The sequence below is a fragment of the Schistocerca nitens genome, chromosome 8 (assembly GCF_023898315.1).
Source record: "Schistocerca nitens isolate TAMUIC-IGC-003100 chromosome 8, iqSchNite1.1, whole genome shotgun sequence".
Lineage (NCBI taxonomy): Eukaryota > Metazoa > Arthropoda > Insecta > Orthoptera > Acrididae > Schistocerca > Schistocerca nitens.
The window spans coordinates 594,597,272-594,618,151 of record NC_064621.1 but is presented as its reverse complement, the minus strand read 5'-3'; the positions used below and the strand labels follow the sequence as shown (position 1 = coordinate 594,618,151).

General features: G+C 39.7%; 1 protein-coding gene across 1 annotated transcript in view; it reads left to right on the top strand.

The window, feature by feature from the left end:
- The first annotated feature begins 400 nt into the window (after positions 1-400).
- Positions 401-20,880, top strand: part of LOC126198642 (carboxypeptidase N subunit 2-like) — a 45,257-nt gene continuing 24,777 nt past the window's right edge. Inside the window, exons 1-2 of the mRNA XM_049935106.1 lie at positions 401-478; positions 19,460-19,602. Of these exons, the coding sequence (XP_049791063.1) occupies positions 19,461-19,602 (142 nt within the window). The 5' untranslated portion in view covers positions 401-478; position 19,460. The remainder of the gene's footprint in view (positions 479-19,459; positions 19,603-20,880) is intronic.

The following is a 20,880-nucleotide window of genomic DNA, read 5'->3' as shown; positions in this document are numbered from 1 at the left end:
GGCATGAAGGAGGTCATTCCGGGTAAGACACCTCATTCGCTGATAGCGTAAAGCCATTGCTAATTATAATTAGACAAGGGAGTGACACAGATGCGAATAGTATCCGCACAAACCTAAATATTTGTTCGCTCACACAGGATGACTTAACAGTACTGAAGCAATAGAAAAACGACGACAGTATACCGACGCTTACAATGCCGGTGTGTGCTGGGAGTCTATTTAGAGCATTTAACAGAGGTTCACTAAACCCGTTCATAGTCGAGAGCACTATGCGACTTCTGGTAAGAGCTGAGATGTTAAAGGGGCGATAACGGAGAGGTTTCCAGTAAGCGGCGCACGGGACACTGACCATCGGCGGCGTCCGGTGACGTCACCGGCAAGGCCAAGGCCGGGAAGTGGGGGCAGCCTGGATATATTGGACGGCCGGCCGGCTGTTCTCCAGTTCTGCGTTTCGGCTGCTCAGCGCGCGACGTATCAGGTAACGATCTACCAACTGTTTAGCTTCTTATTCTCCTTGTTTTCGTTGCTTTAAGTCAGACAGTTACATGTAATGGTATCTTATTTTTACTACTTAGTCGCATTCGTCTCATTGTTCTCTACACCTCTTCTCTCGCCCATCTAGTCGTATTCTGTCTATAGGATGGTAGTTCATTGTTACTTCAGTGTTTTGTCATATCCCACTGACGAAACGAATTAACTAGTTAATTTTTCTAAACAATCATCTCCTGGTCCTTGTGTGATTACCTTCTGTAGTAGTGCTGCTAGTATCAATTGAATAAAAAAAAAATACTGACTAAAACAGATAACGAAACTTATACCTCCACAAAAGTTCTTAAATTCACATGCCGGAATACTTAAGAGCATAAGTCAATTTCAAATTAGCTGCGGTTTTCACAATCACAATGCAAGATCTAAAACTAATTTCTACAAATACTTACTTTTCTTCAGGAGGGGTCAGAAAGCGTTTTTGAATTCTGTTGCAAAGGCTTTTAACAATAGCATTACAATCCCATCTTATTGGCCACTATATCTACGGTTTGTCTGATACCTCGATTCTAGAACATGTCAAGCCTATTAGCAGTATGACGTTTAACACTTTGTTCATTACAAACAAGCTTTTGCTCTCACAGTATATAGATAATTGTTTGGCAGTTATTATTGTACTCATGTAAATACTAAGCACAATGGTCGATAAATACCTACTTCGCAAACCTGGAAAAGTAGCATTTTTATTATTTGTACTAAATTGAGACTTTACCACTACTGCTCTGTTTGCAGCCTTAAACAAGAAATGGATCAGATTATGTCAATTTCGGTGAATAGCTAATTAGTTTATAACTGATAATTCTCTCGCCTGCCATTTAGAATGACACGATCCACATTCGTAGAGGATTCTCCTTTCTGAAAATATGTATTAGACTTAGAGAATGAATGGCGGACACTGACTCTCTGGTCGCATACCCCTTAATCTGACTTAACACTTGCAGCTCATTTCTGCCTTGTTACTACGTTCCGTTTCCAACCTGGTCTTCTGTAACCAACAAATCTGTACACTTTTGAGTCTGCGTGCCTTTTGTTTTATTGTTATCCCTCGGCTGTCGCCTAATGATTTTATTAATCTTTATACGCATGATAGAGTTAACCATTGGATAGCGTGTACTGGTTCATATGTGTGGAGCTTACAAGACATGGACCATCAGTATTTTATTGGCTGCTGGAGCTATGTAATTTACGCATTAAAATCTGTGGCATCTTTTCTTCTTCCTCACTGTTACAAGTTAAATCTTGCCCACATAAATGTCATATCTTATTGGAAACTCTTTCGTAATCCGAAAGATTTTCTTGTGTTTGGTATCGGTGAGAGAAAAATGGTAGTAAAATTATGGCAAAGTTGGAACGATGTACTGTGATTAATAAACAGGGCTTCTCACGCCAGTAAACAATGCCAATTGCTGTATCATGAACATTCTAAGACGATGAAACAGAATTTCCGACAAGTTACACTATGCGAAGAGTCGATCTTTCTTATGCCGCTTGTGTTTTTAACGTAATCCTTTACTGAGGTTTTGAAACTAAGGCTACTTGCTGTAATTGTTTCTAACGCCATTGAACTGCCCTTGAAGATTGCAATGGAACACTGGCTGCTAATGTTTGCAGTGAGACGTTTCACAAAAATAGAAACTGTATAACAATGCGAGGGCAAAATATGCGAACATAGCTCGGTTTCAGGGTGATCCGTGATAGTTTTACAGTAGTTTTCCTGTCTATTCATGGTAAATGTTTCATTTCAAACAATGTCCGTCATTATCCATCCTTGCTGGCCTTCTCAAGACCTCTGGAATATTTTTGAAAAGGTCCTCTCTTTCTAAGAAAAACAATTGTTACTTCACCACCTTGGTACATAAAAAGTTAAGGATACGAGCTATGCAGGAAAATAAGATAAACCTTACTGTTTCGATACTACAAATTATCGAAAAATTGCTTTTCCTGGTTTATGAAATATCATAGATGTAAAGATATGAGGGAATCCTGTTTGACAGCATCTATTGCCGTGGAATTGTCCGTCCCGGTAGCTGAGTGGTCAGTGCGACAGACTGTCATGCCAAGGGACCCGGGTTCGATTCCCGGCTGGGTCGGAGAGTTTCTCCGCTCAGGGACTGGGCGTTGTGTTATCATGTTATCGACGTGCAAGTCGCCGAAGTGGCGTCAACTCGAAAGACTAAAATAGCACCGGGACACCGGTCTACCCGACGGGAGGCCCTAGCCACACGACATTTCCACGACCGTGGATTTTTTATTGTCTGTCATTTATTGACGCCAATAGGACGTTTGAATTCTTTTTTTCTTCTTCCTTTTCCTCCTCAGTTTGTTTTACATCACATATCTTTCTCCATGTTGAAGCAACTGTTCATTTTGCTTCATTTCTCGTGTTCTCTTTATCTCCATACACATTCACGTCACACTAGCATTTTACTATGTACTCTGTCATCGTTTCACATCTCTTCTTAGATGAGAAAACCAATATTGTTTCATCCTACATAAGCCTCGCGAAACGACTTTGAAGATTCAGTTAGTGTCATTCGAGGTCGCGCGGAGACTTCTTCCCACAACTGGGACAGGAAAGGGTGGCGGGGGGTGGGGGGGGGGGTGGCAGTAGTAACTAAAATACGAGCCACCACAACACACTCTGAAGTGGCTCGCGGAATATACGGTGGATGTAAATGTAGCTAAATTCATTGTTGCATTGGTGTTATATCGTTTTTTTTTTCCTGTAGTTTCCGATCATTGTTCTAAGTACCTCTTTTAAACTTTTTATCTTTGACATACCTAATGTTCTCGGCAGACTATAACTTCTGTCTTTTGCTCCCAGGCGCTGTAAGTTTTAGAGAACTGTTTGCTCAATCGTCAGTGAGAGCTCAGTGTATTAACTAGAAAATAACTAGAAATTTGATTCTGAGTCGCCCTTTATTAGTGTCTTAAATTTCCCCTTTTGTTATGGATGTTTATACTTCTAACCATCATAAATTACTCGCCCATACATATTTCTCGCTACTGTTGGCCGAAATCTTTATCAAAATTTAACGACTGGTGACATGGATGTCATTAGACGCTGCAATAGGAGGAGAATAGTAAGAGGCAATGATTTATGTAAGTAACCATCCCGGCATTATCTTCGCACACTTGTCCGCAGCTCGTGGTCTCGCGGTCGCGTTCTCGCTTCCCGAGCACGGGGTCCCGGGTTCGATTCCTGGCGGGTCAGGGATTTTCACCTGCCTCTAGATGACTGGCTGTTTGTGTTGTCCTCATCATTTCATCATCATGATTCACGAAAGTGGCGACATTGGGCTGAGTAAAGCTTGGGAATTTGTACGGGCGCTGATAACCACGCAGTTGAGCGCCCCACAAACCAAAACATCATCGACAAACTGAAATACGAATTGGGGAAGGGAGAACAATGTTCGCTTTTTGGATATCTATGCTTTGCATAGGTGTTTTGGGGATTTGAGTGAGCTGATTACAAAAATAAGTGACATATTGCTGCCGCTGAGTCCGTCATGTGCGATCAGAACATAAATGGTTTGACAATATCTGAGCTGCATGGCAAAATTTATTGAGTTAGGAGCACATATACAACTGAATTAAGAAAAATACAAGCAAAGTGTAATTCTAGCTGTGGCAATGCTCTCGTCTGCAAGACTAAAATTCCATCGTTCGATTTGGCCAACTCTTTGTTAAGCAATATTGTTGACAGGAGGGAAGGCTATACAAATTCAAGAAGCTGCATTCATCTATTCAAAACGTCGCTACATTGCTCCCCATTCACATATGTTACAATTTTGAAATATTGCCACTGTGCAGATCAATCTTCAAGATTGCCTGCTTCGAATAATTATTGCTGTTAATGTTAATAATTTTTGGTGTTAATGAAAAAGCGTCATCACCAACTAAAACCGCGTCTTATAGCATGCCGAGTGTTCTCGATTGTAATGCACGAAATATGATACGCAATTTCAGCTCTGGCGACAGTGCTTCATGCATTACAGTACCTTTATTCCTTATCGCATAATTAACTCTATTTAGAAGAAACGTGAACCGTTCTGGTGTTGTTCGATCTTCATCCAGTCACGAATCGAACACGTTTCTTATTTTTTTCTTATGTAGCGATTCCACGCAAAAAGCTTTTAACTCCATAGCAACTCGTGCGACGTGCAGCTGCCAAAACTTTCATTTCAGACACGACTCAGGGACCCACAAAACGACGAAACTGAAGTGTATACCGGTGTCGACGTGTCTACAGACGTATATGAGACCACTTGCGTGCAACTCATTCCACACGAGTGGTGCAACCCACTGTCGTCGTGTAAACTAGGCTTTAGGAAAACTGCGGAACACTTAAGTCAGGGTGGCCGGATGGAGATATTAACTTCCCTTATATCGATTCCGACCCATATGACGCTTCTCTCAGTAAGCTTTTGGTGTTAGAAGCTATCAAAATTCCACCACAAGAAAAATGAAATACCTATAGATCCCCTGATATTGAGAAAAACCACCATTTCATTCAGCACTTGCTGCACCTACATTTGCGAAGCAACATGAAACAAGTAGTTCACGAATGAAATACCACTATATGCACATTGAGTCCGTCACAGGTCATGCATGACTTACGTGAGTCACTCATACCAGTTTTGGTAACTGAGGAATTATTTCCTACTTAAATCGTAACATTCGCAGTACCTAAAGAACTCAACACGTAAGCCTGCGATGCACGTGTTGTGTTGCACTGATATGTTCTACCTCCTTCCCAATTTTTATCGCATAATATTTTTCCACAGGTTCCAACGTCATCTAAAAGAAAATCTGAGACAGCAGCTAACACTCTCAGACGTTAAAACACAGGATGTTGCCCAAATAGCTCAGCTCAAATATTCTCGAAACCGTCAAAGATTTAGAAATAAGCATATCAATAAGGAAACTCAGAAGGGCTGTATTTCGCTACATGCTCTTCGTCTTTCTCTCGACTTGGTATTAAAGCGTCTATAGAAAAAGATAATTACGTAATTTTGAGCAGCATTTGCAATCCCTTAAAAATAAGGGTTTGGTGATAATGACTGTTAAGGTTTCCAGCGTGAATTTGCTCAAAAAAAGTGGGCCATTCCTGAATATCTGGGCCAGGCAAAGTACAGTTTGATCTGACCTGCTATGTAAATAACTGGTTAGGTACATTTCAAATATTGTATAGTGTCGTTTCCAAAAGCAGGGATCGTACTCTAGAATCTTAACTCGAGCTTGTCTGTTTATCTGTGAGTGTCCCTACAGAGACAGGGCATATATATAAGTGGGATAGCGTAATAATGTACAACCAGTCTCAACAAAACCAGTAGTGCATCTTTAGAAACGTATTCTACTGAATGTCCTCTATTTAAGTGCTCTCCAATGCCGCTCCATATCGCTCACGTAGGGATCGTGAAGGACAGATCTAATTATAGCATGCGCAAAGGCATTTAAGGAATCATTTTTCACGTGCTCTATACGCAAATTGAAGGGAAAGTAATCATAATACGTGGGACGATGGAAGTACTGTCTATCATACACTTCGCAGTGGTTTGCATAGTATAGATGTAGAACAGTACATAGCTCCATATAAAAACCAATTGCTTGTGTTTATCGTTAGATTAATAAACAATGGGTATTGTTCATGCATCATAATACTTACCTTTTTGCGTTTTATCTTTTATCGAAAAATTTGCTTCTGTGCCTTCACTGATTACCTAAATATATGAAGTAAACAAAGCTCGTAAGTCTCATGGGATAAAATGAACAGCAGTGGCCTTTTTAGCTCCGACTCAGCGATGGACTATCCGTTCAGGGTGATTTCAGCGACCTGCATGTGATAAAAGGATTCGAGGTTCGATTCCAAGTGACGACCTGCATAGACTGCACTGGATTGTTCCGCCAAGGACACGGTCTGTGTGGCCAGCTGGGTAGCCTTATCAAAAATAAGCAAGCGCCCGAAGTTGAATGCACCAGACTGCGTGCCACTGTTCTTTTCGTGCAGGCCCTAGTGACACGTCATCACAGACCTCTTGCGGCGTACGCAGCTACGCAGTTGAATCAGTCGCAGGCGAGACGTCTTAATTCGAGAGTTGATGTAGGGAATTTCGGCGACTGCCCTTAACTATGAAATGGACAATGAATTCAGAGCAATAACTGTGTAATGTTGCTATGATGACCTATACTTCGCAGCCTATTCGTACAATGTCTAATAATTGAGTACTCCCTGACCGAAGACTTTTACTTTTTTCGTGTCTTGAATATCTACAAAAGCAAAACGAGGATAATGGAATGTGGTCAAATTAAATCGGGTGATGCTGAGGGAATTAGATTAGGAAATGAGACACTTAAAGTAGTAAAGGAGTTTTGCTATTTGGGGAGCAAAATAACTGATGATGGTCGAAGTAGAGAGGATATAAAATGTAGACTGGCAATGGCAAGGAAAGCGTTTCTGAAGAAGAGAAATTTGTTAACATCGAGTATAGATTTAAGTGTCAGGAAGTCGTTTCTGAAAGTATTTGTAGGGAGTGTAGCCATGTATGGAAGTGAAACATGGACAATAAATAGTTTGGGCAAGAAGAGAATAGAAGCTTTCGAAATGTGGTGCTACATAAGAATGCTGAAGATTAGATGGGTAGATCACATAACTAATGAGGAGGTATTGAATAGAATTGGGGAGAAGAGGAGTTTGTGGCACAACTTGACAAGAAGGGATCGGTTGGTAGGACCTGTTCTGAGACACCAAGGGATCACAAATTTAGCATTGGAGGGCAGCGTGGAGGGTAAAAATCGTAGAGGGAGACAAAGAGATGAATACACTAAGCAGATTCAGAAGGATGTAGGTTGCAGTAGGTACTGGGAGATGAAGAAACTTGCACAGGATAGGGTAGCATGGAGAGCTGCATCAAACCAGTCTCAGGACTGAAGACCACAACAACAACAACAACAACAACAAGTTATAAGCTTATTCCAGTTTTTCGGTTCAGTGCTAAGCTGCGTCATTTGCACATTTATTTGCTTTCCTTATATCGTCAGCGGTATGATGGAACAGTTCTTCGCACTGTTGCACCAAAAGTGTCTGCTCCATTGTTCGGCTTGGTTAAAGATGTAAACTTCAGTCAACTATAACTGTTATGCAAAATGTTTACTTAAGGTTGGCGTCTGCTCACTCCGCTCTGGTAGATATGTTCAAGAGAGCTGGGCTAGGGATATTAGTATTTATTGCTGCAACTTTCTTCCGAAATCAGAGTTATTGAAATTTGTACCACTGTGCAATGTGCAGATTTTTAGACATACACCATTTCGAAAACAGCAATTCTGAATGGCGTCGTCCTGTTTAACGTATGTAATTTCTTATAGTGTGTTGTTCTGTAGGGCAATGGCTAAACCCCTTTGTAGGAGAGCAGCCTTTTGCGTTCTGCGGATGCTAGACAGAAACGGGGGACCAGAAAAGTGAAAAACCTTGCTTGAACGGAGACCAGGAGCACTCATGAAACACGACTTGCAGCTTCATTCATTCATGCGGTTTTCGTGTGGTATTAGTTTGTTGATTTTTAAGTGTTTCTGCGGTTACAAGAATTTGAGTTTGAAAAATTAAACTTACAATTTTGTAGAAACATGCAACTAAACTCGGCCGCATTTTCGCGCATGAGAGACGCTCTGTCTGAAAAAAGGTGTCCACAGAAATTCATCCAAGACCTACTTGCATTTATTGATGTGACTGGTGAGTTCGAAGAGGAACTGTTTCCCAAGGACTGTATTTGACAGGAATCACACAAAATTTATTATATCTCAAACGAATAATTGGTATCTACCGAATTATACCCAGACCGTAAACATATTTTATTAGTATATACAAAATAAATAATTTTATGCTATTAATACAAATATAAGCGCCACCTTTTTCATTCAGCTATTTGTGATTAAACCCAGGGTAGAGTCATTTACAAAAAATATTATTTTATTCATATATCAATAAAGTTAGGTTGACACTTAAAGTCTACAAAAATCAGAACGAAAGAAAATCCTGTTGGAAAACAATAAAACAACCAGCGAAAAAGTCACAGTAATGCTGCTCAAAGTGAAGAAACAGGTAAAGAACTTTAAAAAGACTTTTAAACTTTCCTGCCCTCTGCAACTCCTTTTACTTACAAAACTTCACATTTGACCGTGTTAGTAGACTGTTGCACAATTTACCATGCCTTGTGCTATTTGATGTTATCTGGCATAACTGAATCTCTTGAAAGCTATTTTTTTCTTTTTAGTTTCGATAAAGTGTAATTTAGGACCAACAAACGACTAAATGAATGTGGGGGAAACCTCCCGAAACTACCCTCCACTTGGCCGATGGAACCTATTTTCAGCAGCCTGGAATTGAAACAAGGTAGTCCTCGTCTTCCCAGTTTGACACAACGTTGTGCAAACTTGCCAAATAGTTTTTCTCATAGCACTCGACAATGCAGAATCTACGGTTTAGTAAGATCCCAGCCAGTCATTGTTAGAAATGCGTAAGAATTCTGTAATGAACAGAAAGTAAACCAAAAGTTAAGAAAAAAAGGGGGGCAATGCCTCCTTTCGCCTCTCCCCCCTCCCGGTCCTATCCTTTGTCTTTAGGGGAGTTGGAACTCCCTATCCCTTCAGTGTTAAATTTAGTGACTTGGCTTCCCTGTATTTCAGGAACCACTGTAGCCATTGACATGAAACTTTTACAGGACATTAAACTGTATGTTCTGAGTCTACTGAGCTACAATAATTGCATTTAGCCACTGCTTTCGGAAATACAATTTTTTAATTACACAGTTAAAATTTGGTGTACTTCTTTGTATGTTATCATAAATAATTTTAATTATACATAACAGTATGTTCTTCTTTTAGTTCAGTAGACTCAGGATATGTATTACTCCCTGAAAATTTGAATACTCTACTCGAAGTGATTTCTGAGATTTAGGGAAAAATGAAACAGAAAATGTAAATTTTCAGGAACGGCTTCTAAAGTTTCAAAAGACTGTAACTCAATATATGCTTAATTTTTTATTTTTAGTCATTCAGAGGCATCCTGCACCATACTGTATATCATCCTCTTGATCTTTTTCCAATTTTTTTCTTCTTTCTGGACTCCTTAGTGGCCAAATGTGCTGCATACTCTGCTTTGTCAATGCCAACCTTGTCCATCCGTTCAAGCGATAACAGCAATACTGACACCGCCCCCTCCCCCCACTTCAGTGTCTTCATTCCAACAAAAACTTTTTTTTTTTGGTAAGCGAGTCCATATAAAATTATTGAACGACTCTTGGGATTTTGAGTTTGACCATGCAGACACTTCGTCAGTAATTCAGGATTGCCAGGTCTCTGTAAAAAGGTTTATGATATTCATGACAGCTGCTGGGATGGAATGTTTATGGCTGTATGAACTGTTTGAGCAGTGGGCATTGCGGTAATTGCATCGTGAATCAGGTCCAGGAGGGCAAAGGTGGTTTACTGGTTTTTCATCAGTTGACAGTCTGTGGAAGAAGGTAGCCCATACTGCCTGCTTCATTTTCAACAAATCCTCAGTATTATTTTAATGGCCATCCAATAATACTGCTGTAGTTAATCGATCATTTTGGCTGTCAGCCAGCCTCTTATGGTTTTACCATCAGAAAATTTCTTGTGTCTCAAACTTTGTTTCAACTTCCTCAACCTGGTGCCCATCCACCCTTGACAGTGCTACCAATACAAACTCGTAATTTAACGAAACTTCCTGACAGATTAAAACTGTGTGTCGGACCGAGACTCGAACTCGGGAACTTTGCCTTCCGCGGGCAAGTGATCTACCAACTGAGCTACCCAAGCACGACTCACGCCCCGTCCTCACAGCTTTACTTCTGCCAGTACCTCGTCTCCTACCTTCCAAACTTTACAGAAGCTCTCCTGCGAACCTTGCAGAACTAGTACTCCTCAAAGAAAGGATATTGCGGAGACATTGCTTAGCCACAGCCGAGGGGATGTTTCCAGACTGAGATTTTCACTCTACAGCGGAGTGTGCGCTGATAGGAAACTTTCTGACAGATTAAAACTGTTTTCATCTGTCAAGAAGTTTCATAACAGCGCACACTCCGCTGCAGAGTGAAAATCTCATGCTGGATACGTAATTTGACCTTTATAACACAGCAACCCAGAGCCTGCTACATAAAAAATTAACGATTTTATTAGATCTTGAAGTAATGCACGTAAAAATTGTAACATTTTCAACCTGTGTAGATTGTATTTAAAAAATAAAATATACTTCCCATGCGAGTTTATAAGTGAGTTACATCATTTTATTCGGAAAATTGCAAATTTTATGATGAGATAAAAATCTGAAAATGGGAAATTTTTTTTCCGTTCTAACCCCCCTCAAGTGCACGATTTGGTGGTGCTTTATGTATTGGATTTTATACATTATGAAAAGTTGAAGATAATGTTATTGTGCCTGCTTCTCAACTGGAAAATTATTTGCGTCAGTGACTCAGTTGTGGCGCTTCTCGCAGTTAATGTGCCGTACACGGTGTTTTTATATTAAGAGACGCCATCTCATTCATATGACAATGTACGACCTAAATTGATGTGTATAAAACTGCTTCAATCCATCCAGATCTTGTAGGTTTTGACACTTTCATTATCTTGCTACTAGGATGGCCAAATGATTTGTCTACGGAGGCGCATGTGGAAGCAATATATCCAACGACGTAGCGGAAACTTTCTATACAACACTCTGAAGCTTCTATCAACTGCGAAAACAGTTAAATCATCTAGTGTAGTCTCTCTCATTTGTTGCTCATCAATCATTGACAACGCTTCCTCAACGCCGGGCACAAGTCCAGTAAACAACTTGACAGTCAGTTTGTATCCGTTTCCACTGCGACTCGTGAAGAATTACGTAACTGTCAGCAGTTCTTTAGCTCATAATTAAAATACGCAAATTGCTTTTGAACTCCACCGGTAAGGGATCATCACATTCGCTGCCAGTTGCTCTTATCTGGGAAAATAAGTTTTCCAGGCAGACTTGGTTGAACGTTGAGGTCAATACATACTTCAAATAGTAGCTATGTTTCAAATCAGAGAAACAGCCCAATAATGACCTATCGAGTTGCGTTTCTGCTCTCTCCCTTTTTTTTCACAGATGGAGTAGAATCAGCGAACAACTTCCTCTTTTGTCTCCATTCACGATCCAAAAGCACTAGAAACTGGTCGCTTGACAACAGCCACCTTGGAATTCATGACGCCAAAGATATCTTTCACCAACTTAAAAAATTCTGCTCTATCTTTTTCTTCTGAGATCACGAAAGAAATCTGACACGGTGCTGTAAATAGCTAGCAGGCAAGATGAACACGTTGTCGATCCCTTCCGGAAACTTTCAGATGACGAGCAGTAAGTTTAGGGCACAGTTTTAATTCGTCATTAACTTACAACAGCTGCTTGACTGCTCGTTTTATTATGGTTTTCCATCGCTTAATGCAAAATCATCATCCAAAAAGTGATTTCTCAAAAGTTTCACCATATGTGACACATCAGCAAATACCAAAACACGTTTCGTTTCATCGTTAAGGTTGATGAAGCAAGTGCTTGCGTAGTCTATATGGAATTTCTTCCACACTTTTCCATTTTTACCTCCCAAATCAGACACAATACCATCTACAATACATCCCACTTTCTGCGTCTCTTTGATGATACTGACCAGAAAAACTCGATTCATTGTAGTATCAAAACTATAATACACAGGTTGCTTCCAGGTCCCACGTAAACCATGTGCCATAACAACCTGTATCTGACGATGTGGCCCGTATGTGGTGTCTGTCTCTTGGTCGTAGCATATGCGACTGTCCACATTTATTTCATCAAAATTCAACACGCTCAACCTCTCTGCTTCGCCAACATGTCGAATCTCCACGTTTTATGAACACGATAAGGAGATGAGAACGGAATCGCCAACTCTCTTGAGGACGCCGGTGGAGCTGCTTGCAGAACAATTAGCGGCTCAGATGTCGAAGGTGACGTAACGGCCAGGGAGTGGTGTGTTAACCACAGGCTCCTCCGTTGCTGCTGTACGATGAGTCACCAGGCAGGGGTTGACATATCGGTTGTTGTGGCGGTACGCCTCATAACGTGAGAAAAACATTAAATAAACTTCACAAATATACCAAAACTGATGTAAAGAAATACGTTACTGTGTGAACTGTCAAGGACATAAATATTATCTCTTCTAAGGAAAATAACTAAGTCTCTAATCAATTAATATGATCTGCAAATGTAACTGCAGTCTGTTTTTTGCAAAAAGATACCTTCTCTTCCCTTTTTTTTCGTAGTGTAAGAACCCGTAGTGTAAGAAGAGGCACGAAAACTTGTAAATTTCGTGTAATATTTAGCCTAAATATAATAAAATATTACTTAAAAGTATTGTCAATTTTTATATGCACCAGCTTCTAAATTCATGAAGTGTTAAAATTAATTTCTTTGTGCAAATTTTATTTGGTACATTGGTGCAGAGGTCAGCGCCATTATTCTAAACGATAATGGCCCAGAGTCGTGATAAATATCTTAACATTCTCTAATTTTGACAACTAAAAAATAAATGTAAATGCAAGAGATTTCTCTTGATTAGCGATTCTTCCTTTGCAACAATAAAAGTAATAAATATTTTCAATATTGAATCATATTTGAGTAAACTGAGTTCAGTAAATGTTTTCAGTCCTCGTTTAACGAAATTGCGAGAATCAACTTAGCCTTGTATTTTCACAAAAGTAAAACAATTTGACAAAAAACAATTTTAACAATAAATAGTCATATCTGGAATTTTGTTCGAATATTGGACCACGAGTTTGAAGCCCTGAGATAGAAAAAAAGGTCGTATGTTTAAGCCATACACACTATAAAGATTTTCATTCTTATACAGAGTTAGCGATTCTTAGAACTAAAATAATAGAAAGCCGTGAGCCGCCGGCTTTTCGCTTATTTTTAAATTTTCATGGCAGCAGTCTGTGTAAAGACGGTGATTAGAAACCTAACGAGACATTCGATTGGGAAGCTTCCAGCTTTTTCTCAAGAGGTCATCACAGTATATGCTGAGGCCATTATCCGGGCAAGACACCTCAACACATCAGCAAAGGCACAGACGGCCAACCAGTAGCAGCAGAGAACAACACGCTGGTGGACAGCATCTGCGGTTCACTACAGAACGGATTAAGACATTTAAATTATTCTTCAAATTTTTGAAAATGAGGCGATTAATCGTGTGACTTCTGTATCATCATGCTTAGTAATGTGTAAAGTAACTGGACTTAACAACGTTTCCTTACTATTTAATATCTGCGTGACAAAAGTGTTATACACTATTTCCGATTGTGACGCAAAAAATGTTTTCTAAACTGAAAGCTCTTGTCATTGTGCGTTTACATACAATTGAAAATTGTATAATATTTGAAAACTGACTGAAGTATGCTAAATTATGACTTATATAATGAAAAATATCGAATAATAGAACATACATGTTACGGAGACCACAATCAATAGTTTTGCCATTCCTAGAAAGACAGTATAAGAGTTTCATAGACGCAGTAGGTAGTAACATTCAGTACCTGTATAGATAAACTTCTATCGAACTCATGACTGATTACACGGCCCTTCAGTTTTCGTAAATAAATGTTAGTATGAGAGGAATAGCGCCATACGCGAACGTGAGAATACGTCTCGTGCTGCTGAAGGTTCTCGACGGTGACGTCACGAGGAAGCGCGCGATGGCTGCCCAACGCATCGGCCCAGCCTTGTATGTAGGAACCTGGCTACAAAGCATTGGCCGTGCAAGCCAAAGTTCCTTTTCAAAGGAACAAGTCCGGTATTTGTCTTATGTGATTTACAAGAACCATAGAAAAGCAAATCAGGAAAGTGAAAGTTTCGTTTATTATTTCGTCTGTCGACGCTTCCACGCTAAGCTTTATTAAATTTCTTATCAACACAGAGAACTATTTTTGCTTCATATCAAATTAAGTTGGGAGTGTCATTTATAAACAAGGTGTCAGTCGTAAGAGGAATTTCCGTGATATCTCATATATAATTAAAAATACGGAAGCAAAGAACTGCGCAGTTTGATCTGATTTATCCGTAAATCCAGGTTAATAGGGTAGTCCTGCAGTGGGTCTGCAGTCACAGTTTTCACATTTCCTGATCCTGACTTTTCGAGATAGTTTCACTACAAATGTTGTTATATGTTCAGGTATTAGTCGTACCGTGAAGTAGTCACCTTTCTTACAGACAACTCTGTTTCAATGTCTCATCCCGTTTTGAAATATGAAGGACGTTCGTAATTTCGTGACACGTCATTGTAACTACTGGTGGATGCAGAATCAGCTCCTATCTTATAACAGTACAGATATTTCCACGGTTAGATGATGATCTTTTATTCAAGCAGATGCAGCTTACTAACTTGACTCTGTTGCTTCAGTCCACATTGCCTGTTATGTTAGCGTGGATTTGGTTAGACTAAGACCTTGGTATTACATCACTCAGATTGAGGACAGTAGGGTGAGAGGTGTAAAAGATGTGTTTGTTGACAGAGAGGCAGAATCAGTGTGTGACCCCGAGCCTGATTGTCACCGTGACCCACTCCTATCTGCACAGGTTAGGGGCTATCGCGAACTCTCTAGCCACCATTGAGATGACCTACGAGCGCTAAGTCTCCTCCGATAAAACATGTCGCTTGTTTTCATTTGTATTCTATACCGATTACTGACACTCAAAAGTTAGGGTGGTACGCGATAAATGGTAAAGTGTTGCGTAATGAACACAGATCGAACAAATACGTTGGACAAACCTGTTAGCGTTGCAAAAATTGACGCAGTCTTTTTCAGAGAAAAACCGCAATCCGTCGTTGTAAAACATATTCCATTGTCCGCTTAGATCACATTTTTTTTTTAAAAAAAATTGTGGCTGGTTTCGGTTCCACATGCGCCACATTTAGATCCGTAAAGCAAAAAATAAAGTAATTAACCAACATACGATCTACGATGTTCAACATTACCATACGTACCAGGACGTACCTGAATGTACTGACTGCCATTTAAGAGTAACTGCCATTTAAGAGTAACCCGTACAGTTCATCAGCAAAATACTTGCTAAGAAGTGAACTTCGGAGAAAAGGCTGTAAATAAATATTCCGTACGATAATGAGATAGTTAAACAAAAATTTATTAATAAATAAAATGGCCCAGTTTCTTAGACAAGCGATTAAATGAGCAGCGGCCGCCATACTGTACCTGACAACGATCATTCTGGTTTCCTGGGAGACAGTGATAATCCCTAGATCAGGTTCCTCATGTTTCTCTGAATGCTGCGATTAAAGGACAAGTACACACTCAACAAAGTTATTGTCTTCAGGTCTTCCAACAGTTTCAATACTCTTCTTTTACGTAAGTGTATTCGTTTTGCATTACAGTGAAGTCAAGACCACTGCCACATTAAATAATTCATGCCGCTTGTTAACTAGTCGCAGTTAGAATTTACTACCAGTAGATGTTTGGCTTTATGGGTCTTAACTTCTAAGGTCATCAGTGCCCTAGAACTTAGAACTACTTAAACCTAACTAACCTAAGGACATCACACACATCCATGCCCGAGGCAGGATTCGAACCTGCGACCGTAGCGGCCGCGCGGCTCCAGACTGTGGCGCCTAGAACCGCTCGGCCACTCCGGTCGGCGTAGATGTTTGTTTTGCGTCATTCCCGGTTCATGAATAAACATGCTCAGATGTCTGTGTGCTCTAATTGGTAACATCTTTTTTCTCTTTCGCCGGATTCGATCGTGACGTGAAATACACAATTGTGAACGGATTTGGTACGGTATTAGCCGACAAGAGATCCGATATCAGGACGTCTTTAGTGTTGCGCTTGGCTTCCAAAATGGCTAAGTCCAAGTTTTATCACCATTAGTTGCCGCGAGTTTTCGTATTTGCTCGTTTTGTGTAACAAATGAAAGAGAGAACGCAGATTTCACATTAATATGAGATTGACAAAAGTTAGTAACTAAAAAACGCAGCGTGTGGGCATCTGTGTGACTCTTGTAATTATTTTGAGCAAATGAGATGTCGTGCGTTGCTGGACGAGTAAAGCTTATGAGGCACGAAGTAAGGAACTCCATAGTCGCGGGGCTGACTTGAAACCCCATGCAGGCGAGACAAATTCTGGCCACTCGCCCAATGTCGCGCATTACAGATGCAGGAGTGGACCTAACTGCGAGAAAATTGCGCCATAAAGCAGGAAGTTGGTCTCGACAGCTGTGCCAAATCGGTGAGTCACAGTTAACCACTTCTGTACTGGCAACTGGCAAAACATCCCGCCAGGCTATGGTTAGTTCTTGATTCATTGCCATTGTCAGGACTCAGTTTCTTGTGCGCATTTGTGTACAGTACCGGTATTGTTCGCACAAGCAAGTGTTATTGAAGAGAGAGGGGGGACCAGAACAGCGAAAAGGTCTTACGGCAGGGCATTCTGGAAGATGTGGGCAAACATTTAGAGACAATAATTTGGGCCCCTCTGGAGGAAAAATATCATAAAAAACACGTGCCCTGTTCTTACCGGATTCCGAAATACTGTTGTTTGAAACAATAAGGAGTAGGAGTGTTGAAAGGTAGTGTTTAATTTCTAAAATTTTAGGTGCCGGAACTCTCCTCTTCGACCGTACAATCTCCCCCAAACTTACAATGAGAAATCACTTTTTACAAGATACTGTTCTGAAATTCAGGGCTTTATAGTAAAATTTCTTACGACTAAAACAATAACGCCACAAGATTTAATCTAAACAGGTGTTAACTGTCTGTCCTCGGAGCATTTACAAGTTCATTGCAGCCGGCGCAGTGGCAGTCTACAATTAGCGGTACTTTTCGATTCGACATCACGTGTACTATTTGCCGACTTTTTGCAGTCAAGCTAATAGAAGGAAGTCTCTGGGAGATGCCGGTGCGCCGTCCCGGCCAAAATTAAGCCCTGGTTCAAGGATACTTGTCTAATTCTGTTATCGATTATAGCTCAAATAGGCACTGCTATCTTCACTGCATTTTAAAGCGGATGTTACCAAAACTTGTCAGGGTACATATACAAAACTCAAATAATTTGTGAAGAACAACATTTGAAAGTGAATAAGCAAATTCTCCCATATACATAGTTGTGCCAATAACGTAACTTACAAGTGACCAACATGGTGCAGATAGTGACACGACGCTGCATTTTGCAGACCTGTTAAGCACAGAGCATATGTTTAATGGTTTTCCATTCAGAGTGGCACATGCTATGCAGAGCTGTACCGAGGTGATCCCGTGTCCTTTGCAGAACTACAAAAGCTGAACCCCCCTCCATTTTGTAAGTAAATTTAATAAAATAGGCATTATTGGAAAAGAAATTATGGTACTTAATGGAACCGTACTGTGTACAACCAGTTAAATGTATCATTGTACTCTGGTGTGCAAAACTTTTGAATGAAAGTAACTTTCATATGTCACTGCCAAGTAACATAGCTTGAGGAAACCTGGGACTGTACAGTGACTGAACTGCTTCAGTATAGCAAGAAGGTAACTAAAAGAAATACGCAGAGAGACAAACAGAAATGACACTATATCCATCATTTTGATTTGCAGCTTCTTGTATTGGCTCTGTCTGCAGTTAAAATTGTTTGGATGTGAGGTCCGCCAGTTATGCAAAACACTGTTTTTCTCAGTACCCAGACATGTTTCGGCACCACTGTGCCATCATGAGTGGGTTTTCGTTTTTATTTATTCTGCAATTTGAACATTTTTGTTAAATGATTATAGAATTATGTGCATTTTTAGTTCAAACGACAGATTGTTTCTTTTTGTAAATACCTTTATATTTGGTGTGCATGAATTTTCTGGATCACTTGCGTGTTAATTACTACAGGTAGCTTGTCATCTACAACCAAACGATGTTGATGAGAAAGTTTTTTGCTGGGAGTTAACCTATCTTCTAGAATTTAATTTAGTTTTTCACGATGTTTACGGGCTTGTATTTGTTTTTACATACGTTTTCTTGTGGCGAGCACTTCCATTCTCTGCATCGACACCTCAGTAGTTTCAATTAGCTAAATGTGAAGAGAAAAGGGAAGCTACATCTGCAAACAACTTTACTGAAAGATAGTTTGTGATGACTCACTAAATGGGGAGCAGTGTCATGGAAATGGCAACAGTATTCTGCATATTGATATTCTACTTTCAGTAGTAAAAGTGGATGAATAGCAGTGAAACTGCACGTCATAAGCCATTGGACATCTAGGTTTCTTCTGAGAACTTGGACTTTAATTGTTTGCTCAGTCAGTGAACAGGCTAGACTGCAATGTGCAAAGCGAGTGGAAGTCAAGTACTATTCCTGGGAAGACAAACATTGTTTGGATCACACTGCTCATAACGCATTGTTGCAGATTTGCTCTGAAACAACTGTATTCACTTAGTTGTTACCAAAGGCACGATGGCAGTTGTATTCTTGTTAGCCACAAATCCTTTGCAGCTGATGTCGTCCATACCAGACATGGAATCTTTCAGTATGACACAAGAACGGAACACAACAGTTATTAGAGTAGCTTGTGGCTAAATTCCTGTCAATGTACCAGCTTACAAATGTCGAAATATCAAACCTCTGAAACACACATGATGCAGAGCACAAGCTAGAAGTATTTAAAGCTTCTCATTGTGGTTTTTAGTGAGCACACAACCATTTGTAGTTGGATGTACGAAAGAGTTGTAGACTTCATATCATGAATTGCAGGAGTTTTGTGTAACAAGACTGTTAAGTGGTGGCAACAATTTTTTTTAACTTGTCAATGCATTGTGCATAAGTAAGGTAGCCTTAAATAACAAGTATTCTTAAACTTATCAGCATTACAATGTTACAGAATGTGGAAGCTGGTGGCTTTGACTCTAGCAGCAGCCTGCTGCATTGTTCTGGGTGAGGAGTGTCCCTGCAACATCAGTGGGAACAAGCTCATCTGTACTGGTATCAAACTTGATGCTTCACCACCGGAGTCTTGCTTTGCAGGTACAGTACTGATATAATTAAAATTTTCACCTTCTGCAACTGTAGGAAATGCTAAGGTGCAAGCTCAATGGCACCTGGAATACTATTCATGTGACATCGTATTTTATGGGTTCAACAAATCACACTGTTGTACAATGTGTACATATGGTATTGGACAAGTCAAGTATACATTTTACAAGTAATTTTTACAATTTATTTGTTAAAATTTTAATGTATTGTATAAAAGTCTGTGCAATATTGTTAGAAGGTAACAGGCATCACATTGTAGGCTTCTTTCACTTGGGTTGTAAATTCTTTTTACAGTACTATGAAATTCAATGGAACATGTTGAGAGCAAAATAGGAATAAAATACAGACCAGTACATACATCCTTTTAGGAAGAATGCACAATAATGCCATCAAGCATTTGTAACAGCAAAGATTTTCAGAGTCGCAGCATACTTAGTGTGTACTGGAACTGAAATATTGTATTCATTATACTTTCATTTCCATTATAAAGAAAGACAGCTAAATAATGTCCTTACTTGTGCAGTTGTGTGGAGACCTTTAAAAAGAATTGTGAAAGTTTCCAACTGGAGTAGATCATCTTATGAATTTGTGTGATGTTAGGGACTGTAAACTGCAAGCCATAAAGCTTGTGCCATTAATATGCTGTATTGCCATAACTTCTTTACAAACATAAATTGCACACTGTGGATGATCTATATATCTATATAAAATATTGCTTAATAATTATATTGTCAGTAAGATTAAATTACATTCCAAGAATTTTAAATTCATCTTGATCTCTCCATACACTATTATAATTTGATATATTCATAATTCTGAGGGAAGCAAATAGCCACTACTTCCAATCTAAAATCACCTCTATATTAAACACATGCACAAAACTTAACTTCTTTATGTTGAAGCATTTTGCCACGATAATTGACAAGTGGTTATCAGATTATTATCAGAAGCTATATGTTAATAGCAGTGATACACGTCACAAAGATATGTTGAATGTTGATGGTAGAGGTGTTTTTATAGCTATAAAAATATGATATCATCTGGTAAGGTTAGTAAGATTTTGAATGTGAAATAATTTGGGTGAAGCTAAATGTTAAGGTCCCCTTGCCTCAGGAGCAGTAGTGGTGGAACATTTGAAAGGAAACTTGAAGATTTTGTATAAGTTCTCTGATCAGTATTAGTTGTAGGTGGAGATTTCAACTTAACCAACTATAAGGGGGGGGGGGGGGGGTGTTGCAAACACAGGGAATCATATTAAGTTTCTGTAAA